At 34.4% G+C, this 25591-nt stretch overlaps 1 protein-coding gene across 3 annotated transcripts in view; it reads left to right on the forward strand.

Annotated features, from left to right (window-relative positions):
• Window positions 1-25591, forward strand: part of LOC118190062 (guanine nucleotide exchange factor for Rab-3A-like) — a 107623-nt gene that overhangs the window by 28173 nt on the left and 53859 nt on the right. For all 3 annotated transcript variants that reach the window (XM_035360753.2, XM_035360755.2, XM_035360754.2), the window contains exons 4-5: window positions 5482-5577; window positions 22580-22657. In XM_035360753.2, the coding sequence (XP_035216644.1) occupies window positions 5482-5577; window positions 22580-22657 (174 nt within the window). The remainder of the gene's footprint in view (window positions 1-5481; window positions 5578-22579; window positions 22658-25591) is intronic.

Genomic DNA, 25591 nt, shown 5'->3' on the forward strand with positions numbered 1-25591 from the left:
CTTCTATCAGTCTGGATAAAGCATCTGCATTACCCATTTTGACTCCTGGTAGATACTTCATGTCTATTTCGTATTTTTGTAAAGCAAAAGCCCAACGTTTATTCTTGTAAAGCAAAAGCCCAACTTTGTAATCTAGATGATTGCGGTGCACATTTTGTCAGGTAGGGTAAAGGATTATGGTCGATGTAAAGTTCAACTTTGGATCCAAAAATCCAGGTTTCAAATTTTTTCAAACTCCACACAATGGCATATGCTTCTCTTTCAATAGTAGACCACGATTGCTGAGCCCGAGTTAACTTCTGACTTTCATAGGCTATGGGATAATTGCGTTCATTGAAATTTTGTGACAGACATGCTGCAACTCCTATTTGTGAGGCATCACAATGTATAATGAATGGTTGCCCCAAAATTGGTGTATACAACGATTGGAGCTTTAATCAGAACATTCTTGAGATCCTCGAAAGCAATGTCGTGCTCTTCTTTCCATAGTATTTCCTCAGGTACCTTCTTCTTTGTAAGTTCAGTAAATGGATTTACTAATTCAGAATATTTTGGAATATAGTCTCTATAATAGTTACATAGGCCTAATAAACTTCTGAGTTGCTTCTTGGTCTTCGGTTTTGATAATTTGGAAATTGCTTCTATCTTCTCAGGATCGGCTTGATGTTTTCCAGATCCAATTAAATGACCCAAATGTTTGATTTGCAGTTTGGCAAAATCACATTTGCTGATATTGACTGTAAAACGAAGTTCTTCCAACTTAGTGAGTATCATATCTAAATGAATCATATGAGATTTCCAGTCCTTTGAAAATATTGTGATGTCATCAATATATGCTCTGGCAAAGTCTTTGTATTCATGGAGTGCTTTATTGATTTCCCTTTGAAATCTTGCTTCAGCATTTTTCAGACCAAAACTCATAACTTTAAATCTGTACTGTTGTCGATGGGTTTTAAACGAAGTGTAATCACGACTTTCAGGATCCATAGGAACAGCTCAATAACCTTATAGTAAATCCAGTGTTGATATTATATTAGCTAGTCCTATTGAATGTATAAGTTCTGAAGCACTTTGCATAGGAAAATCATCAGTAATTGTTACAGAATTCAATGCACGATAATCAACACACAATCGAATTCCCCCGTCTTTCGTGTTCACACAAACTATAGGATATGCAATTTCTGCACTGCTTTCTTCTATTAAGTCAAGTTCTAATAGCTCTTCAATTTGGTCATCAACTTTGGATTTAAAGTTTCCGGAATCCGGTAGATATGTGGCTTTTTTATTCTTCATTGGGTTTTAATTTTATTTTGGGAAAACCCACCTTTGCAATTTTTACTTTACCTGTAAATAACGATTCGTGTTTTCTTATGAGTTGTTCAATTTGCTGCTGTTGATCACCCGTTAAATGTTCAAGTTGCAATTTTCGGAGAACAACTTTCACATCTTGAGACGGAGCTTGCGGAGTTTGATGAATCTCTCCAAATTCTTCTTCATTTCGAAAGTAACTCCCACAGCATTTACTCTAGCGATATACTTTCTGATTTTATTCACGTGAACATATCTTACTTTCCCATCTGAGAATTTAACTTTATATGAATGAGGTGGACAGTACTTTATTATCTCCCCTGAACCAGTCCATCTTGCATAAAGTTTATTGGACGAATCGGGAATAAGCAAATAAACTTTGTCTCGTACTTAGAATTTTTTAGGTATAGCTCGACAATTAAAGTAGTTCGAATAAGCTGCCTGTTTCTCAGATACTTGAACCGAGAAACCCCTGTAGTAGAACTGGGAGCCTTGTGATAAGCAAAGAGCAAATATGGTAGATACTTATCTCAATTAGATGGATCCATACGGATGATGTGATGTAGAGCGTTTTTCAAAACCAAAACTCGGTTGTACCTCTCGACAAGTCCATTACTAGCTGGATATCCTGGAACTGAAAATCTAGGATGACATCCAAGATGCTTCATAAATTCTCGTGTCAGTTGAGAAATAAAGTTAGTTCCTTGGTCACTTGCTATAATTTTCGGAATACCAGTTCTTGTAAATATTTCCAACAGAGCATCACAAGTAGTTTTTGCCGTTAAAGAACGTAATGGAATGGCTTCTGGCCAACGTGAATGTGATCCATTAAACAGAAAACATATTTATGTTTTCTAGCCGAAGGATGTTCTATAGGACCTATAATATCGATATTAACAACTTCGAATGGTAAATAAGGTCTTAGAACTGGAGTAATAGGAATTCTATCAGTTATTTTTTCAGTACTTCTTAACTGATATGGTTCGCAAGATCGGCAATATTCAATAATATCATTAGTCATATTGGGACAGTAGAAATTATATCTGATTCTCTCTTTTGTTTTCTTTATTCCCATGTGAGTCCCGAAAACAGATTCATGTGCTAATTTTAAAACATCTTTTCTTCGACTCTTTGGAAGAACTAACTACTGAACTGAATCTCCCATTAACTTTATCCTCATGAAAAATTATATTATCAAGTTCTATAAAATTTCCTTTTCCCTGTTTTAAATTAATTCTGACTTCTTCTAAAGTCGGGCAAGGCATCTGCTCCTCTCGAAATTTTAATACAGTCAAAAGTCTTTAATCCGGACTCGTCGAGATTTTGGCGATTCCGGATTATCGATTTTTCCGGATTATAGATCATCAGTTTAAATCTGGTAAGATGGCATGCAGAAATTATAAAATTAAAAATATGAAACCGTGATTTATGAAATAAAGAGCAATTATGATCTAAAAGGTATCAAAATTTACAAAAAAAAAAGGCTTAATATTAATTTGTTTACTTTATTAAACATTTCTTTCAACGTGTACATGCGTAAAGCATACTGTTGGAACATATGACCTTTTGTGACCTTTTTTCTGCATCATCTCTCCTTCTTGAAATAATTCTAACTTTAACATAAGGTTTAGTTCTTATTTTAAAGGGATATAGCAATTACTTCTACTTCGTATTAAGAAATTGTATTAAGAACGGACTGTTCCAGGTTAATTAAGATGCTAAAACGAAACTTGATGTTACGTCATCTGGAAAGCTGAGTCGTGCCGATAGCTGATTAGTTGCCGTGAGATGGCGTCATGTCTACTTCGGGTATAAGTATCTCACATCGCTCTGGCTTATTTCTGGTTTCTGTTTCATTGCTCCGTGGTGTGCTGTTCCAGCCCCCATTGGAAGACGATATTGCGATGCATAGCAGCCAGCGATTAGTGCCGTGATTCTGCTCCAAAGATGACTTTTTCTGGATTTTCAAAAGAGGCTACGATGTGAGTGACTGGTTTCAAAAGAGGCTACGATGTGAGTGGGCGGCATCCTGTTTCTAGGGTTCGGCGGCAATAGATTCCAACTTGTGATTTCCGGTGAGCAACTGCCGTGGGCGGCATTCTGTTTTCATGAAGACGACATCTTTAAATACAAGTGTTATTCAGGATTAGCGGCGATGTTTTTCCAAGCTGTGATTTCTCGGGTGTAACTACAGTGAGTGGCTTTAGTCAGTGCAAGTGCACTCAAAGTTTAGTTTAATTTTTCAGGTGCGTTCTTGGCCAAAAAGCATGGACTTAATCATAGTAAAGTGAAATTCATATTAACCGTGTAGTTTTTGTTCTGTGATATGTTTTTCGCATACTGAATGCCAGTATTTAAAGATTAGGTAAAATATTTACTGTATCATTAATAGTGTAATATTCCTTAAAGGAAAAACCCTTGGGGTTAATGAATGATTAACTAAGTGTAATTTTTGATAATGATTATGTTACACTCTTTAAGTTTCTGATATTGATTAAATTTTTCATTGTGTTTTTATTTTTATATATATTGTTAATAAATTGGTTAAGTTTAAAACTTTTGTCTTCAATGTCTGCACAATATATAACCTTAGGGAGCTTCTATTGTTAATTCTGCTAAATGTTTTTACAACTGTAAACTTTGCTTTTGCATCATTTTGGTTATGGGCCAAGTCCCTGAGTTATCTTTAGTGCAGACTTTTGAAGTTTAAAATTAATTTAGGACTTAAGAGACTGGGGGGCAGTTTTTGTTAAAATTCAAATATGGCTACTGTTAATGTTACGCATAGTATTGCTAAACTTGATGCATACTTTACATGGTCAAAAGATATGAAGTTTGACTTAAATGAGAAAAATGCATGGCTTTTGGTTAAAGGTATTGAAAAATGTCCTGATTTAAATGATGTTAAGGGTATGACAAAAGAAATTGTTTCCGACTATCAAAATAGAAGTCGTTTGGCATTATCATTGATTTATATGTATGTAAGCCCTCAATATAGGAACTTAATATATGAAATAGATGATCCGGTAGTTGCATGGGATACACGTGCTGAATTCTTTCAGCCAGATTATCAATCTAGACATATGTCCTTGTTTTCAGAGTTCTTAAATTGTAAAATTAAGCCAAATGAAAGTATTAGTTTCTTTTCTTCTAGATTAAAACGCATTACTGAACAATTGGCTGATATTAATCAGGCTGTAAGAAATGTATATGGCACAACACGAGTTATTAAATTATTTAATACCATGTTCGGATATTCTAATTTTGATCATTCTTCACGAAAGAGAATGCGAAATTTTATAAAGCTGAGGATACTTGCACAAATGGAGGGGAAAAAAAAAAAGATTAAACACACCACAGCAGTTAACTAAAAATAAAAAGAACATTAATTATGACAAAATGAATATTGATATGAGGGGAAAAATATTAGAAAGTTAGCAACGACCATAGTTGATAACACACATATAGTTTGGATGACAAAAAGGTTTCCTTGTTTTTAAATAGCCTGGATGCATATGAAATATCAAAATACATTACATGAATGTAAGTGTATTTTGAAATATATTAGGGTTGCTTATTTACCTGACCTGAAAGGATCTTGATCAAGTCCATTAATTGATCACGGCCAAGAAAATGGATTCATTTGCTGTTGGCTTAAAGGTCTAATGAGTCTTTATAGATGACAATCTGGTATTGCACAGATCAAACCCAGTTGTGATGAAGGGCAGAATCCAAAGAATCTCATACATCTCTTTCCCTACCACCAATCTCTCTCTTCTCTTAGAGCTCGATGGTACTAAATGCTCCTATGCTGCAACAAAAACACTATTGCATTTACAAATATCCATACTTTCTTTTGGGTTCAAATTCTAGGTCTCAGTGCACCACTAATTGCTATGCCAGTAGAGGTGAGGGGATAGGCAATATCTGTTAGATAACTGTATATTTAATTCATTTTTATAAAATACTAATAGCTTGTTTAACAGAGACACTCGTGTGAAAAAATACATTAAGATTGATAATGAGGTAAATAATGAAAATTTATTAGTGCAGTTGTTACTATTGTAAAGTGTATAAAGCTCTACTGCAAAATATTTCTGAAAATTCCTGATGCTACTATTATTTCCTAAAATATGATTTCTTATGCAATTGAATTTTATGATTTTGCAATAGGATTTGGAACTAAGAGAAGAAGAAATTTTTAGATTGAGAAAAATAAGAGATGAAGTTGGATCTGAAATAGAAGATCTTACTGCAAGTTTATTTGAGGTAAATATCATTATCTCCCTGTCTTACTGTATATAAATTTGCTAATGTGTATTGTGTCTATTTTGCTTTTGGAGTTCAAACATTTATTTAAAAAAAGGTTCATACATTTTTAAATTTAATTAAAGAAAACAAAATATTTTTGAAACAGTGTGCAGAATGTTGTGTTTTTCTTAAACGTATTGGTCAAAATTAATGAACTCTTATTTTGAACAACCTTTTTCACTGGTGCAGTCTTAAAAGAGTAGTTAAAATTGCTTTTTTTTTTCTTTTCAGTAGATTCCTTTCGGATGTGTATTTAAACAAGTTCTATTGTGCTGTGTAAAGTTGGAATTTTATATTACACTGCCCTCCAAAAGTTAAGGAACAGCATGTTTTTGTGTCTAATTTGAGAATGAAGCAACATAGAAACCAGAAATTAAGAGAACATGTTCACTAACCAGTTCTTTAATGAATGTGACATAGAATGTTTCTAAAGTTCAACACAGACATGAATTACAACAAAAAATTTCACCCTTGGCAGAGAAATCCAGTCTTGGAGAAACAGTAAATCACAGTTTTTTTTTTTTTTTGAGGAAAACTGCGGTGGTAACATTACAAAAATGGGTTTTAATAAGGAATGTGTCAAGCCGTAGCTGCAATACATTGGCGGCAGCGACGTTCAATGCTGTGAATTAAGTTGTCCTTCAGTGAAATAGGAAGCAACGACCAGGCATGGAGCTCGTCTAATGACCTTGGAGGAGGACTTAAAACAGCAACCTGTCTCCCAAAGTTAGTCCCGAAGATGATCTATCGGTTTCAGGTCTGGGGATAGAGCTGATCGTTCCATCCACTATATACCATGACCCTCAAGATATTCTTCAGCAACCCAAGCTTGGTGCAGTTGTGCACTGTCGTCCATCAAAAGAAATCCAGTACCAGTGGTAGCAGTATATGGGTGGACATGTTTATCAAGGATCTTGTCTCGATTATCTCACACCAGTCAAAGCTCCTCCATGGAACACATGCAGGTCAGTGTGACCACCGAGAGGGATACCAGCCCAAACCATTATTCCACCACCTTTATAACTGTGTCTTTCCACAATGTGGGATTGATTGTATCTGGTGTGTTGTTCCCTCCAGATCAGCTGATGACATGAATCACTCTCCAATGACTGGTCTAGGAGACGTGTTCTCTTGCTCAGCATAAATGGGCACCTCTGTGTCCTGGGGTCAAGGGACACAAACAACTGGTTGTCTTGCATACCAACCTGTATTGTGCGGATGGCTGCACACTGTAGTAGCTGAGATTCTTGTTCCTGTTGCCACTAATGATCTGCCAATAGCTGAGGCAAAGAAATGTTACTCCTGCTTTGGACCGAAAAAGCTAAACAGCAGTCTCCCACAGGTATTGTAACTTTAGGTTTGCCTGGAACATGTCTTCTGGACACAGAATCCTCGGATTCCAAAGCCAGTGGAGTACACTACGAGAGACACTGAGACGTCTAGCAGCATCAGCTTGTGAAATCCTCGTTTCCATCCATCCTATCACCAACCACCTCCACGAATCGGCCGAATGACTTCTTCTGGACATTGATAGGCTCTCCTGGATATTTTCAATGAAATCGCTAATAAGAATTGAAGATCAACACTCGTGAACAAAGCAATTTTTGTATTTTTCTCCAACTCCTGCATAAAGATTCATTTCTATAAAACAAGGGTGGTAGTTATTGTTTATACATATATTTTCTTAAAATTCATTGTTATCATGCATATAAACTGTGAATTTAAATGTTACATTTTTGTAATGGTGAGCTTTGAAAAACATGCTGTTCCTTAACTTTTGGAGGACAATGTATAATATACATTGCTCATCAGAATTAAAATATGATTCGAAGGGGGAAAAGTGCTCATACTGAAGTTTTCAACTAGTGATATAATGTTAATTATCTGTCACTGAATGTTAAAACTGGACTTGTGTGTATAGGTTAATGCATTAAATACAGTACAAAGTCCGTAATCCGGACTCATCAGGACATCGGCGATTTCGGATTAGGGGTTTTTGTGGATTATAGATCATCAATTTAAATCTGGTAAGATGGCATGCAGAAATTGTACAATTAAAAATATGAAACCGTGATTTATGAAATAAAGAGCAATTATGATCTAAAGGGTACCAAAATTTACAAAAAAAAAAAAAAAAAAAAAAAAAAAAAAAAAAAAAAAAAAAGCTTAATATTTATTTGTTTACTTTATTAAGCATTTCTTTCAATGCAAGTTGTTTAAGTTGCTTTGTTTTTTGTGCTAATACTTTCTCTTTAGTTATATAAACAGACATCATTTCTTGTTCAGTTACAAAGTTCCACTGTTCAAGTCCTGTAATTGGTGTGTCGAGAATACTGATTAACTTGTCAATCGAAATTTTTTCGTTTTCAATAACCTCTCTGTCACTTTCTTCACTAACGGAAGGGATATTTTCTGGATTTAGAACCATACTACAGATTTTGCAGTCCATTAATTGATGATTGGGGCATTGTCATCGCAATGAAAGACTTCTGTTATATCATCTTCATTTTTTACCACTTCTCCACATTTCTTTACAAAACCCAATAACTGGAAAATTTCACCTTTAGTTTGCGATGTGTGAAAACCTTCAAATTCGCGGCTATCATCTTCGTCGTCCTCACCATGAAATATGGTAGCTGGCCATAAATTATGCTAAGCATTTTTAACCCATTAACCGCCAAAATCACAAGGAATGTTTCTTTTCTCATGAAAATAATAACAAGTATTAAATTAAGCATTTATAACATAAATTTACATTGAAAATAAAAAAAAAAATGCTCTTACCTGTGGCAAAAGCGAGTGTTGCGTCTGCGCAACGTCAGCGGAATAATACTACGCATGTTTAGTGAGTAGGATTGTACTCGTGTGATGTTTCATTCGAGTGGAGTGCAGGATTACTTTTTAGCTGTATAACGTTTTATAAATCTACAAATCACTTTACTTGTAATTAATTTAATATTAAAATATACATTGTATTTCTTTTACAAATACAGATTATTTCAGTTGAAAGATTCAAGCACGAAAAGCTTGATTACAATCATGATGTAAAGCTACATTACATACTTTGCATCTATAAACAGTCTGGCTGTGGTACTCTTTACAACAAAGTCTTTTGTTATCAGCGGACTTTACAATAAAATGTCTACCATCTCAATGCAGTGGTTTTTGAATGCTGAATTTACTAGGTCTTACTGTTGCTGATCTATTTCTGGCTAATTCTACACTCTCAATAGGAGTTTGCAAAAGAAATAATGTATTCTCGCGTCTGAAATCTAAAGGAGACTTTATATTTCCAGTAGTAAAAAGTGGTGATATTTAGTAAATTTAGATACGATCTGACCTCATATAATTTATCAGTATTGTCACTTTGACTATTGTCAAATTCAAATTCTGCTTTCATATTCCTGTTCTGCAAACGTGATATTGATTCTCGTACAACAGGAACAGAAATGTCCTTATCAAAAGACCAGTACATATTTTCTTGAGGTAAAGAATGATATCCTGTAAGCAATAATATTCCAATGAATCTTCTCATATAGGCTTCAGATGCAATAAATTCCGGGTGCTTTTTTTTTTTTTTTTTTTCCTTTGCTGACCGTATTTATCTGTTCAACAAAAAGAGAGTAAATATCTAAACCAAAATGAAAATCTGTGCGCTAGTTTTACCTTGTATTTTGTCTTTTATAATTTCTCTTCTATCTCTTTCTTCATGTTCTTCCTGAGACATAACTAACAGTTCCTTTTTTATCTACTTCAAAATTTCAGTCTTCTGTTTTTAAACTTTTTAGTATGACTGTAACTGCTCTTAGAAGGCTGAAACTTACTTCTTACATGAATTTCAACTTCCCCAGCAGTATCAATTGGTAAAATATCATTATCATTATTTAAAACGTTGCCATTCCTTTCTTCTTCGTCACTAGATTCTGCAATTTCTGGGGGAACAACAACAATATGAGTTTCATTTTGGTCATTATTAACATTATCCTCATCTGTTTCTTCATCCAAAAACTCTTTGAAGGGCTTCTTCTAATGTAAGATACCTCATTCTAGGCATTTTTAAACAACCAGAGCATGAACCAGAACATCGAAAGGAATGAGTGAAAAAGGAGATTGACTACCCGTTTCCTGCTGACTTTGCGTCAGCACAACACCTGTTTTCCCTTCCTTCCCAACACAAATATAAACATCTGACTGATGTAATGTTCTGATAAACGGTGACCTTGACTAAAATAGATCACTCATTAAGACGGCAATTCTTTTGTTAAATATTTTCAGCAAAAATACCCGGTCGAAATTTTGCTTAAATTTTGCTTAAAGTATGAGATTAATTATTATAAACAAAATGATTGTTGAAGGCAAAATTTTTTTTACAGAAATAATCTTCATAATATTCCCTACACAAAATCATCTGCTGGTATAAAATATCTTAGGTAGTTATATTTATATATGCATTTATTTTGACCGTTGCATCTATGCAACACCAGCGGCTAATGGGTTAAACATATCTGGAGACACATGCTCCCACGATCTCGCGATGCTCCACACAGCAGATTTTATGCTAAAAAATTTCAAAAAGTCTTGAATAGTCTTGCCGTTGATCAAGAAATTTAATATAGATTTTAAAAATGCTACTTTATATTTGCATTTCAGCGCGTGCACTGTTCTCATATCCATAGGCTGAATGATAGATGTGTACAATTTGGAGAGAAGAATAATACGGATACATTATTTTTCACTAAAACTTTAAGTGAAGTATGCGCCGAACAGTTGTCAACAATCAGGACTATGTTTGAGTCATCAGGTAAACCAACTGAATTCAAATGTCACCGAGCCTCGGGTATAAAATGATTTTCAAACCAATCATTCATCAACGCTAGTGTCATCCATGCTCTTTTATTTGCGCGATATATATCAGGGAAAATCGTTACTGCTCTAAACGCTCGAGGTCGTTCCGATTACAAAAACTTTGCACTTGTGCGTTCTTGCAGCATTTGTGCACGCTAAAATTGTTAGTCTCGCTTTGGAATCTTTGACACCAGTTGGAGCCTTTTCTGTAGAGGTTGCCAAGGTATTTCGTGGTACATATTGCCAGAAAAGACCATTTTTTATCAGCATTGTAAATTTGTTCTGGTGATAATTGTTCAGTAGTAATGAGTTCAATGAATTCATCTGCAAATTTTTCAGCAGCTTCAGTATCAGCTGAAGCTTTTTCACCTGAAATTTTTAATTGTCTTATACCATGGCAATTTTTAAATTTGGTTAACCATTATGTCGAATATGTGCACTCAGTGTTTAAGTTCATTTTCTCATGAAATATTTTGGCTTGAGCCATTAGCATTAGACCTGTCAATGGCATGCCCTCATTGCGACACTGTCTGACCCATTCAATCATCACTTTGTCATGATCGTCACTTTGGGGTGTTGGAATCCACAAAAAATTCAAAAAAGTTCCTTTTTCTTTTTAGTTATGTCATATACAGTTGACTTTCCAATGTCCCTTCACATAATTTTGAGACGGATATCAATTTATTCATATTTGCAGCAATTCCACTTTTTGTTTGATGGACAGCGAAACATGCTTTCGCTTTGTAGATCCTTTGGCAGCTCCAGAATTGGAAGCTCTTTTTGACATAATTGAAAGTTCAAGCTTACCTTTTATAAAATTGCTCTAACAGTCTGCAAAAAATAATAAGCCAGATCGAATTAGAAGATTAAGGAACAGCGCAATCTGCAACATTAACTGAAATGCCTTAGATAATTTTAGCCTAGCTTATACCGTCCGTTATACATTAAACGTGCATGCGTAAAGCATACAAAAAAATTTTGTAGCTTTGAGGTTCGGATTATAGATCATTCTGGATTTTGGACGTCCGGATTACGGACTTTGTACTGCATGTAGATTAAAATGACTGTATAAAGTGTGGTGTCATTTGGGAACATAAACTGCAGACTTTAAAGACTCCGGAAGAATTTTTGTTCTGGTCTTGGGAACATAGGAACACTGGAAATCAAAAGAAGGCCGCGTTACTCTTTTATCTGAACACAAATAACAATGACCTAAATTGGGTTTACACAAGCCAACATTTCTGGCTTAAATATGTAATGTTGAACTCATTTAAATGTAGTAGATTAGACTAATGGCTTACAGGATAATTTAAACTCTGGTTTGTAAAAATTGGCAAGACAAGCAAATGGCTAGAAGCACTCAATGCCACAGAATCGAATTGCTAATAGTCCCTGTACAATGTGACCTGAAGTAGGCAGAAAACACTCTGAAAATAACTTGTATAACCTTTGCTTAAATAATACTTTTATCTTCCTCAGTCCTGAATAAGCACTTGCTATCTCATTTATGTTCTGGCATGAAAAGTGTGGGTGAAAAGAGAATGACAGAAAAGTAATTGAACTTAGAATTAAGTATTAGTTAAAAAATAAATAGATAAAACCTCACAGCTGGCAATGTTTTGTTCATTGGATTTTATGTTGGAATTTAGGCATGTAGTGAAGTTTACGGTTAATGAATTTCCATCCATTAGTTATGATTCAGTCATCGTTTAAGTGAAGGACAAAAGTGTGGTTAATTGTTGGATTTCAGAGGGGATGCAGATGGAGACTCAAAGATCTAAATATTATTCAGTGTAACATATTAAGAAACTGGATCCACTTTTTAAGAAGTGAATCAGTTAATAAGCGGCTTGGTCAAGAGCAGGCAAGTGCAACAGTTGCATCTGAAGACAGTTTTCTGTCATTGCCAGACCGAAACTATGAAGTGACTTCTAAAGAGTTGGTTTTAAAGCTTTTCTGAAACTAGGCACTTGAATCGGTCATTCTGCTGCTTCATGTCATTTTGCTGTATGCGAAAAAAAGTAAATGATTTGTGTCTGACTTCATCTTCCGAAAGGGGTCTTGTTAAGATGACTTCATGTTCAGTGGAGCCTAGAGGAATATGGCTGTGTACTGTTATTAAATTTTAATCCGATTAAAATAAAATTGAAATAGAGTAATTTCTGATTATCTTTTGTTTGTTGAAGTCAGCCATCCAATTTTCGACGAACTGCTCTGAGGAGAGAAATTTGCTAATCTGCTGGACTCTTATGGCATCGATGCGGTCCGCTGCTGCCCTCCTTGCCCATCGTCATTTGTCCGCTGTTCCTTTTCCTCATGCCACCTTCTGCCATTGACCAAGGCTTGTAGCTGCTGGGCTGTTGTGGGTTTCTATTCTCTGCTCTATATGGGACATGCTGGTCTGGTCCGTTGGAGGATTCTGCTGCATCTGAAGTACACTGAAGTGCCACTGAATTAGGGATAGCTAGTCAATAACAAGTTGGGCCTCCTCTGGCCTTTATAATGGCTTCCATATGACGAAGCACAGATTCAGTAATTTTCTGGAAGCATTATACGGAAATGGCTTGCCAAACATCAAATAGAGCTGTCTATAATTTAGGAAGCGTCGCTAGTGTTGTGTGATGAGGTCTGAAACCTTTCTGCAAAACATCTGAAAGATTCTCAGTATAGCCAATTGATGACGGAAAAGTTAGAAGAATGCTCATCCAACCAGGCAGTAGCCAACCGGGACCTGTGAGAGGTGCAGTTATCTTGCTGGGATACTCCCATTCCTTGTGAATGACAGGACAACATAAATGGATGGAGATGATCACCCCACAACTCTATGTACCAATTAAGACACAATAACACGCCGAAAACACACGAAATTCTGAATTAGTCTATGTACCAAATCATATTGAGGGAGGTTGGTACAAGTACCAAAAATCCCAAACACTGCCAATAGAAAACATCCCATACCATGATTAAGCCACCATGACCTTGTACAGTTCCAATCTGCCATACAGGATTCATGGCTTCATGAGTCTGATCCCATATTCTCAGCCTCCCATCAGTATTAATTAGTCGGAATTGAGACTCATCACTCCTTGCTACTCATTTCAAGTCCACTACTGTTTGTTCTCTGTATTTTCTTGCCCAGGCAAGAAGTGCAGCTTGATGGCATGCATTCAGCAAAGGTATTCTCTACGATTTCTGAAGCCCATATGGTGAAGCGAGCGCTGCACGATCCTTTTACTGACGGTACGACTGTTGCCCTGATTCAGCTGGGTGGTAATTTGAGCTAACGTTTGGCTTCATTGACTATGTACAATACGGCTGAGCCGTCTCACACCACGCTTGTTCCAGGTTAATTGTCCTTTGCAATTTGTCCGATGGCTAGTTCTTTTTCCCACTATCTGTGTATTCTTGGTATGCTCATGACACTGTTGACCTTGAAAATACTAGTCCGCTGAGGATTTTGGAAATTGAATGGCCCATGCGTCAAGTCTGAGATTGAAGCTGTCTAAATCAGAAGCTTTACCCATACTGGCAATTAAAACGATTAATTAATAACAACCATAGCTAGCTGTATGTGCATTTACCACAACTTTCTCAAGTGAGCACAGATGCCACGCAGTGCTATAAAATTTACATAGCCATGTCTATCCGTAATTCAGTGGCACTTCAGTGTGGTTTCTTGTGCTTGGGAGGTTCTTCAAATGGGTGCTTCCATCATAGAATCTGCTCTGCCATCTAGTCGATAAGCTCCTTTCTTGCCATTTGCAGTTGGGATCTGTGATTCTTTGGCTGGCATTATTTGTCCATCATCTGATTCTTTATCTTGAAGGGGGTGCCCTTCTGCTTTCTTTTCTTGCCAACTTACTTCTCTTTCATGTATGCAGCTATTTGTTCATGCTGTTTCTTTTGAGCTCCTCATGGTGTCTTTTGATTTCTGTTTCACCCACTTTGGCTTCCATTACGCCTTTTCTGGAATTATAATTCTTGATGTCGAAGGCCCCTCTCGTGTCTTCCTTTCTGCTATTCCTGCAAAATATCCTTAAATATATGTATATCAGCGCCTTCATATTTGTTCACTTAGTGCGTGCTCGGAGTAATATTCTCCCCATTATTTCCTTCTAGGTAACGCACCGTACAAATTCTTTGTATAATGAATTTTGGCTGTAATTTAGCCACTTTTTCTTGTGGGGTGCAAGCAGTGTTTAAATTGCGCTGGAGCCCGAGTCCAGTACTTCTTAATTTAAAAAATAAATTAGAATTCTAGCCAGAGCACACCAGAGCCCTAAATAAGATGAGTTTCGGTACTTTCTTTTTATAAAACTGAACCACAATTTAAAGGAAAAAAAAAAAAAAAATCTGGAATTCCTAACGTTTTAGTTTGACAATAAGCAGACCTTGCAATATGTTATTTCCCTAGAAATACGAACTCATGAGAACATGAGACGTTTAAGTAAAGTCCTCTCATTCACATGCGGAAACCTTTCCCTTTAAGAAGGGCAGTAAATTTTGGGGAATTTGTTTAAAAATGCGTAAATTTCTCGCCATGCCACCATATCTAGTCTATTGTTATCATTTTCCCCTGACATACATATGCTTGATGGCTATAATTATGTCAGCAGAGAGCCACGGTCAAAGAGAACGTTCTTTCTCACCAAGATTCCCCTCATTTTTTGTTTCTACCCACTCATACCCCCATTCTGTTTCGTCCTGGAATTTTCATCAGCTGTACTTTAAGTATATTTAATTTTTGTGATTATAAAAGAACTCTCCTCCCATATGATCAGAGCTTAAATTGGGCCGGAGCCCACCGGATCCCGGCACCGGTGCTTCTTAGTTTTTGAAATAAATCATAATTCTATTCGGAATGCATCGGAGCCCTGAATAAGAAGGCTGCGGCACTTCTTTTATGTAATTGAATAACAATTTCATTAGAAATTTTATCTCAAATTTTATTTTAACAATAAAATTATATTAAAAATCGCTTATTAAATTTCAATTTATCTCTTTGCATTTTATTTAATTTTAATTATTTAATTACTTGAATCTTTAATTATTTCAATAAATAAAAATTAATTATCTAATAATTATGAATTAAATTTTAATTTATAATATAATTAATAAACAACAGTTTATAAATATTAATTAAGTAGCTATTAATTTTATAATAATTAACTATTTAATTTTAAAATTATTAATGATTGCAATAGTCATTTTATTTATTTATTTACTCTTGTTCCTCTTTGCTGACAATCTTCCATAGGGCTCAAGCACTTCTAATCTTAGAAATTAAGCCCTGAGTGCAAGACGAGTGTTTTAAGAATTTTGGCCTCAGTTTTAAAGACGAAATCTCTTCTTTCCTGGACAAAAAAAAAAAAAAAAAGCTTCTGTTTTGCTCTTGCAATGTCTGAATTTACTACTGCCTCATTAATCTTTTTCTGAATATCTGTTAATTTAAATTCTGCCTCCCATTTCTGCACAGGAAGTAATTTGTCCAATGCAGTAATTTTCTTCTCTGCAAATAATTCGCATGGAGTTTATCCGGTAATATTGTGCTTAGCCATTTTTATGGCAAAAGCCAACTTTAGCCATCTGTTAATTTAAATTCTGCCTCCCATTTCTGCACAGGAAGTAATTTGTCCAATGCAGTAATTTTCTTCTCTGCAAATAATTCGCATGGAGTTTATCCGGTAATATTGTGCTTAGCCATTTTTATGGCAAAAGCCAACTTTGTTGGTGAAAATCATTCCAGCGCCGGTGGTAGGCATTTAGATAGCTATGAGTTATTTTAACAGTGTTCCTATTTATTCATGCAGTGATGTTAGATTGAGGTCTGTAAGGGACCATCTTTCGGTGGTGTGTATACTGAGCCCTCCACACAGATCTTCAAAAACTTGACTAATAAATTGGAGGCTGCTGCCTGATGTTACGCCAAGTGATGCATCATATTTTAAGATATATTTATTTAGAAAAAAATCAGATACAATTTTAGCTGATGCTCTTTTTTTTTTTTTTTTTTTAATTTTCCATTTCTGAAATCACTTTAAGATGGCCACGGCCTGTGGCAGTATGTTCACTTCTCCTTAGTGTACACTTGTTTCATTAACCCATTATTTGACATTTAATTTTCCGAAATCTTTTTAGCATTTTAGCTTCCATGCTTGTTGTAAATTTTTGTTTATTCAAAGTGTTTTTTTGAGCAGTATTTAAGAAAAATCATTATTTTTTGTTACACAAACTTTTTTACAGTATTTTATTTAATTTTATTTCTTTGTTTATTGGTAGGACAGTTGTTTTTTGGGAAATTAAATTTTATTCCCTTTTTTACCAACCCAGTTTTCTTGGCATTATAGGTCAATATATATTTGCAATAAGAGTACAGTATTACTCAGGAATCTTTAAAAAATTTGGTGTACATATTTATATTTAGTGTTGAAGTTTTCCTGCTGGTTGTTCGTTAACAGTTGAACTCATCATCTTAAATGCTTGATGTTTTCAGTATAGAATTGCCAAACAATATTCTTTCTAATAAATGTTTTTTGGGATTTTAAAGCAATTTCTAGGAATTTGGTGATTTTCTAAAAATATTTTGGTAAGTTTTAAGGTACTATGCAGTTGCTTGCAGTATGGAATTTTAAATAAAAAATTTATTCCTTTGTTGATTTGACAGATCGCATTTCTAATTCAGATGGAAATTCAAGTGAATTTGATGCAATCTTACCACAGACTAGAAAGAGTTATTTCTCTGTGTTCAAACGCAGGAACTTCTTACTTTTCCACATTTTTGGATTAAATGTCTAAAGCAGAATATACAAAAATCCATTTTGATTTTTATGGTTTCAGTTAAATAAATTGTAAAATATTTTTGCTTCTATGTGGTTAAATTTAAAATTGTTAATTCCCATTTAGAAACTGTATTACTACATTGCAGTATTTGAAGAAGCATTTGAAATTATAGTACTGAAATGACATAAAATATAAGAATAATTATAGTCAATTTAAATTAATTTCTGTTTGTCAATTTTCATTTAAAATTTGCCATTATTAGCAGCCCCGCAGTTTTATTTTTATATAATCATCGTATTTAAGGGCTTTATCCCCAGCTTTACAAGGGTGGTTTTGAATCTTTCAAACATATATGTCTCACTGCATATTTCTTTCACTAAAAATTTACTGATCCTTTTGTACCAGCTCAAAGCCTGTCCTATTAGGGTGGCAGTCACCATCATTCTCTTTGAACTTCTAGAACCGGGTACAGCCAAAAGTGGTTATCCAGCTGTTCCAAAAAATTTGTGACCGATCTTCTCCCATCAAATGTCACTACAGGTTTCATGGAGGCTCATGCTATATTCACTGAAAACCCCCAACCCTTGCATTGGGTTTACTGGAGCCGGTGGGGTCTACAGTGTTAGTGGGCCCAGTGAAGAGGTATGTTGGTCTTAGGCTATTGGTGTGGATTTTATTCGGGTGCCAAATGTGGGATCTATCATACATTGTAACAAGATCTACTTAAGTGTTAATCTTGCAACTTCTTGCAAAAAATGGAAGATGAATACTACAGGAAGGGTGTAAAAGACCTTTTTATTGAACATAGTTTACAGGTGGCTCATATTTAATGTGCTTATAATCATTGACCGCTAGGTGCGAGAAACTTAAAAAGATGATGTAACACTAAATTTAAAAGTAAAAATTGGTGCAAGACTACACAATTCAGTTTAATTTAAGAGGTTGACTCAGTACCTACACTGGTAGGATAATAATTCAGCGGCAACTATACTAAGCTGATATTTAAAGTTAAAAGCTGGTAGAAATAAGAACTTGTGCTCACAATAGTGAACTTGACTTTTCGCTACATCAGTTTTAATACACTTTTTCACTTCAGCTAATTTACATCCTGTGAGGAAATGTAAGGAGTATAAGAGAAGACAGAAAAGGCTGATAAAATAGCTATTAGTAAAAATAAATGACACCTATACTGTCCAGTATGATTATCCTTATTTTAGCATTGTGGGTATACAGAAATATGCGCTTCAGATTCTGTCATGAAATCCAGAGAATTACTATGTAACTTTAGGATATTATTGCAATTTCAGGAAAAAAGCATGTTAATCTTGTTCATGGGTACTCGCTTTTGGATACAGAAGTACATTAAGGAGCATACATAGATGACAGTTCATGCTGAGTTTATTAACAAAAGGTGTACCTTTCAAAAGCAAGTCAGATTTTGAGGGTAAAGTATTTATCTTTGAAATCTGGGCCAAGAACATAAAACAATAACAAGAACAAAAAAGAGATGGAGCTGAATAAAATTGAAACAGTGTTAATATAGATTTTGAAAAATGAAAAGTATTAAATAGATTTTTCTCTGTATTATTATTCCATCTATGCAACAAAAATCAACTGTTATCAAAAGTCTGAATTCAGAGTTAGTAGTGCAAAGAAAAATTATGGAAATTTACTGTTAGTTATTTATTCATGAAAATGAATATTTTCCCTAGCAATTAGTTGCAGATGATTCAATTTTTTTTAGGTTTTATATAATGTGAGGTCTGTAGTTTCATCCCAGGCAAAATTTTTGTATTTAAAGTTAAAACGACCCACAAGGAAGTACTGTACAATCATTTATGTGTTCAGTAGAGTCAAATTCATTGTGAGCACTTATGTTTATTATCAGATCCATAATATGGCTGGAGATTTATTATTAATCTCGATTGGACTGTAGCAAGGTCCGTATGTGGACAAAAATCAGTTTACTGTGAAATTAAAAAGACATAAAGCTGAATGCTTGCTTTTAGTGTTAAGGAAATAAATATATGGCAACACATGAAGGTTTAAAAAATCCAGTTGGAATTGAAGTAAAGATTAGCTATTTTTCTTTTGAAAATTAAATCTTTTTGAAAGATTGGTACTCATTCTCCAAATGCATGTGTCCTTTATTTATGGTAAACTTTTCTAAGCTTTTATTTTAAAATTGTTATTTAAAATGTCTACCATAAGCAAGCAGTATTAACAAAAATTGAATGCATTATTTATGAAAAAGAAATTAAGGTTTTATATATTTTCTATAATGTATTATTTATATGTATCTTTGAAATCTGGTTATTGTATTGTCTATTGTGTTTATAAAATAGAAATTAAAATTTGGTACATTTTTTAATATGTAATGTCCAGTATTTTTGTGTACCATTTTCTGTTGTAAATAAATTTAGAAATATTGTTACTATTTAAAAAAAATTTTTTTTTTTTGCAAAGTGGCAAGAAATAATTTAGACATATAAGTCTGCAATTTTAACATTATTTGCAGTATCTCAACTAATCTTTAAAGCATTAAAAATAATTAACTTCGTGAAGCATATTTGCAACATTATCAAAGATCATGATCATCAAAGTGGCTTCTTTTGACTTCCGGAGTTGTAAACAATTGCCAAGGTTTTTTATTGTTTATCTAATGAATTTTTTAAGCTTTTCGTGGGGCTTAAATACAAATCCTGGTCTCTAAGAGAAACTGTTTTATTTAATCTACTAAGTTTACTAGAGTAAGTTTGAAGAATAAATTAAAAATCAGGGTAGTAAGGTTATCGTGCTTTTGCTGTTCAGAAAGTTCAGAAAATTTATTTTGTACCATTCTTGAGTATCTTTATCTTTATGTGCTAGTTACAACCTTGTTTGAAGATCCACTTTTGATTACCAAAGTGGTTTTTTGACCAAGGCTGCAAAGTATCTTCAAAGGTGTACGTATGATATGTTCCTTAATCGAGTACTGCTTCACTTGTGATATCTTGTGCGCTGGTGCACCGTCATATTGGAACTATCCGTTCCGGAGTTGAAGCAATGGCAGGTTCTCGACAAAATCGTGTATTATGTCTTGCAGAAATTCTGAACATCGTGCAACTGTTAACATACCCTGGTAAAATAGTGGGCCGATTAGCCTGTTACAAAACCGTTAGCAATTTTCTCACCTGGTGGCTCTCTAAGCTATCTTATCTAGTAACGCATAGCCACTGTATTATACCTAGACACCACTTTTATGATTATATTTGCAGCTGTTCGGCAGTTAAACAGGTGGTACCAGACTTTAGTGGGCACCCTGTATATATCCCTTCCTAAAGCATTCTGGATTAAGGTCGATGATTTAATTCACTATGGTAGAAGGTTGATTTAATTCACTATGGTAGGAGCATCCAACAACCAAATTCTTTTCATTATGATTTTATTGAAGTTTTTCAGAATGGTATATAAGTTTCTCATCCGTAAAAACAAATTCCTGAGTTTGTTGAAAATTGCTAAAATGTTTCTAATCAGTGAAAACAAATTCTGTTCCATTTTATATGGCTTATACATTATCTAGCACTAAGTATTTGGACACCTACGTTAAAGAAGAAAAACAAAATTTATTCATATACATTAGTTGGTAGAGCATCCATGAGCAGCAACTGCAGCGTCAACTCTCCGGGGCTCTCTTTCACAGGTTCTTTTATGATGGCAATTGATATTTATTTCCACTGAGAATGGGGAAGACATGCAAGTGCTTCCACTGATGTTAGATGGTTGTTGGATGATACCGATGTTAGATGGTTGTTGGATGTTGGATTGATGTTAGATGATGGTTGCTGTTTTCATCCTGAAAGTAATGTGTTCAACCTGTAAAACTGCCACAACATGCAATGAATTGAAGCACGCTCATCCAAAGTAGTGCAGTAGGTGTCAGCATTGAGCTTATATGAATTTGAAACAAGGATTCCAGTCCCCCCATACCAGGAGAAAAACCTCTAGACCGAAATTCCACCTCCACTGAATTTTACGGTGGGCAGAATGTGTTCTGGCAGGACACATTCTCCAGGCACATACTGGATCCAGACCCCATAGATAGAGGAAGAATGATAGAGGGTGGACCTAGATTTGTCAGTCCAAGAGAACTTGTTTTCACTGATTGATGGTCCACTGTCAATGTACATTATGTCACATTTACCAAGCAGTGTAGTTGGACAGCTATCAAAGGATTATGGGCAGCAGCATGACCATGAAAACCAAGCAGATGTGCTTCTTAAGGATGTATTAATGAAACAACACTCCTGGATGCCTGTTGAAATTCCTGGAGTATGTGAGCTATTGGTTAGATATGATTTTTAATTTCTGTAAAAGCAGCCATCAGTCTCTAGCTCCCAATTTCATGGGTCCACCGACTTGGGGCACATTCCGAAAATTACCACTCACCTTTCACATAGGTCACTGACGATTTAGGGTAATTCAACTCGCTAGATATACGTTAAACATCCAAGCGGCCAGGGTTTTCGCTAAGAAAGCACTAATTTCCCAAAACTACCATGAGAACAAACTATTTTTTTATTTTAATCTAAATCCTCTCCAGGTATTACATACCTGCATTTGTGTACTTTTGATATATTGCCTTAATTTCTTTGACATATTTTAATATGCACATATGACATATTTTAATCTTTTGTGTTTTTTTTTTATTTTAATCTAAAACCTCTCCAGGTATTACATACCTGCATTTGTGTACTTTTGATATATTCCCTTAATTTCTTTGACATATTTTAATATGTAGGTATACGTTCTTACAGACATCACAAAATGTATTCTAGTGGCAAGGCCGTATATATATGGCCTTGCCACTAGAATACATACATACCACTAGAATACATACGCCGTATATATACGGCCTTGTCGCTTAGAGGGTTAAAGATCGGCAATTTCTGCGATACCCGATAATTACACCTTTCTCGAAATCAAGTAACTCTGCACTTCATGAGATCATGCATGTGACTAATGCTTGTGTTGTTTCCTACATGATATTTAATGGCAGAGGGCATGATATATGTCATTACTGCAGATATTGGCACATCCATAGGTGTCCAAATATTTACTGGTAGATAGGTTATTAGAGGATTTCACTTTCATAACATAGCTTGCTGTATTAAATTGATAAATTTTAATGTGCATGACTTGTCTTTTTAATTGCCTTTTGTTTTTTACTATATACTCTTCAGAGTATTTTCTGATTCTGATCATTTTCTGCATATTTGTACTTTTAATTGCATTTTTCATTTTTTACTATATACTCTTTAGATCATTTATCATTTTTATGCTTAATATTTTCTAGGAAGCAAATAACATGGTCCGAAGAGCTCAAATGAGTCAACGGAAAGCTGAGAGGATGGCAAAGGAAACTAATATGAAAGTAAATGTTTTTATGTTATCAAAATTAGGAGTTTATTTTTTGACTCATAAAAGAATATGGTGGACAAGTCAATTCTTTTAACTACGTTCATTAGTCGATGACTATTGATTATGGGCTTAATCCTTTGACTACAAATTTAAAAAAAATTGTTTTTCATACTCTGTTTTCTATCCAGGTGAACAAAATATGTCACAAATAAGATAAATTTAGCATTTGGGATTTTTTTGACGAATGGTTTTCAACCCAAAGCCACACACATGTCCCAGCTGTAGTTAATGGTGGGGTACATATGTCCTACATGTAGCGATTGACTTACTAGAAGCTCACCTATTATTCTGGAAAAATTTATTGTGTGAAATAGATTTACATCATATGGTACAGGGTAAAGCATTCTTTGCGTAACCCAATATTATGCATTGGGCAACTCGTATTTGTTCTTTCTCTATGTTCATTTGTGTACAACGAGCACAGTGGCGTCTTGATTTTCCAACTATTGGAAGATGATCTCCATCATTCAGGAGATTTTAAGCACTTTTTAACCCAGCAGTAATTTTTTATGTCCCGTTAGTAGTCAAAGGGTTAAAATGATGACCTTTGAAAATTCAGATGTTACAAATGATGGCCTTGTAAAATTCAGACTTTAAAGGAGATGTTTGTCTCTATACTGTCACGTAGATGAAGAGATTGTACAAATGAGCAGACAAGTGCTCAAGACTTTATTATTTCGAACTGAATGAAGAACTACTTATATACAGCTGATGAACATGCTGGAATATTCCAGACTGAGAATGTTCTGGAACATAAAGAAAACAGATTAATAAGAAGGAAATTTACGTAAAAACCAATTATCAGGCATCTTGCCTTTGAGAGGTTTCGAACCTGGGGTTTTGAGTCCTGCATCTTCTCCACTAAGTTATGATAGGCTCAGTTGAAAGGAGCAATTTTTGCTACAATATCATAAAACTGAATTTGAGTTTAAATTTATATGAAAAAAATTAAGTTTTCCCCCCCACTTTTTCAAAATTCTGTTTTATTATATTCTTATGTTTGTTCTATATCATATGTATTTAATTTATTTAAGTTAGTCTGATGTTTTAGACATTACATAGCTGTTACATAATTATACCCTCAAAATCTAGTTACATTATTTTATGTTAAGGAAAAGAATTATGACAGTTTAGCATCAGGAAATTTGGTCAAAAGTCTAAGCATGCAGTAATAGAAATATGCGCTTGTTGCTCATCCTTGGTGATTCTCATGATAACTTTAAGGCTTTGTTTATTCCTTGGTTTCCAGAAGTTGTTGCATGAACGATTAGTCATTTTATGGCTCCAATCAAGCATATCTGGGATCATTTGGGACGACAAGTTGGGCATCCCATGAGTTTGAATGAACTAGAGACAAGGTTACAGCAAATATGAAACAAAATGTCTCAAGACATACAGAACTTGTATGACTCAATGCCCGATCGTATCGCATTGTGCATTCGCACTAGAGGGGGTCCAACGGAGTATTAACTCCTCCGTTCTTTTGTCTTTTTCTCTGAAATAAATTATCCTTTTTCTTTAATTTTCTTATCATTTACTTATATCAAAGTAGTCATTACGTATGTAAAATTTTGTTTTATTTTGACAACCCCTTCTTGGTGTGCTAATTTTTTTTTGTCCATGGGTGTATTTAAATCTCAGCATAAACAAATATATAAATTAAGGTTGAAATGATTGTAGAAATAAAGTAGTTTCTACTTTGCCAAAATTAGATGTTCAATGATAATTTAGAGAATTAAGAGGAATTTGTGAAATTGCATATACAAAGTGCAGAAGCCCGAAAGATGGAAAAAATGTATAACAAGTGATGGAGCATAATTTGAGTAAAGAACTTTTTATCATTCTTCCGAATTTAATGGGTTTTTGTAGAAAAAAGTATCCACATTTCATACTTCTACACCTGGCAAACACTGGATGATCTAAAGCGTCAGTAAATTTTTTAAAAAATTGTATTCTATGTAGGCATAGGATAACAAACAGACATAGAATAATATAACAAAGTTACCATATAATTGCACATTTTAAAAAAAAATCATTTATGATGTAGATTTTTAGTTGCAGTTGTATTCACTGGTTGGAATTGTACTTTATTTTTCTAGATGGCTTTGCTTTCGAACGGTTATTGCCAGAAGTCGGTATTATATTGTGTATTAACAAAATATTATTCCTGACCTTGAAAAAAGGTAAACATTGGATTTTGTGACATTCATACAGGAAGGAGTATTATTTTTAGCTGCTTTTCCTTTCTAACTTTTGGCTAAAATAGGGAGCAAAAAAATTGTCACTTTCAATGTGTGATCACATAGATCTCCAGATTTGAAATCCTGTTCTTTTTGATTTTGGGTTGGCCTGGTGTGAAGGATATGGAGACATCTACCATAATTTTTTATGTGAAAAAATATGTGATATTATGCATGAGTATTTCTTACAGAAATGCTATTTCTGCATGTTTGCTTGTCCTTGGGCAGAGCACAGTTATCATGGCTGCCATAGTCAGCATGTATTATGAGGTATATTTTATGTTATTTTATGAATGAAGTGTTATGTATGGAAACTAATTATAACAGGAAAAAATTGCATAATAAAATTTCTTGGCCCTTACGCCTTTCTTGAATAATTGTATTATAATACCAAACGGATTTATTAATTTTGAAAAATGTTGCTGATTTTTGAATCAACATAAATTTAGTGGTATTAATTGGTATGATCATTATGACTGTAATTAATTTTTATCCATAAGTTTGTATTTGCTTCATAGACTCCCAACTACTACGGAGTCTACGGAAATTCATAAAAAACTATGAGCTGGGAAAAGTATGGAAACAACTACGGATTTTGCAGAAACATGGTAGGAGAACCAGTATGCAAAATGGAGCCAACTAATTCA

Source organism: Stegodyphus dumicola, chromosome X2, assembly GCF_044657685.1.
Source record: "Stegodyphus dumicola isolate Sdum_Otavi_A_Nest chromosome X2, ASM4465768v1".
NCBI classification, from domain to species: domain Eukaryota; kingdom Metazoa; phylum Arthropoda; class Arachnida; order Araneae; family Eresidae; genus Stegodyphus; species Stegodyphus dumicola.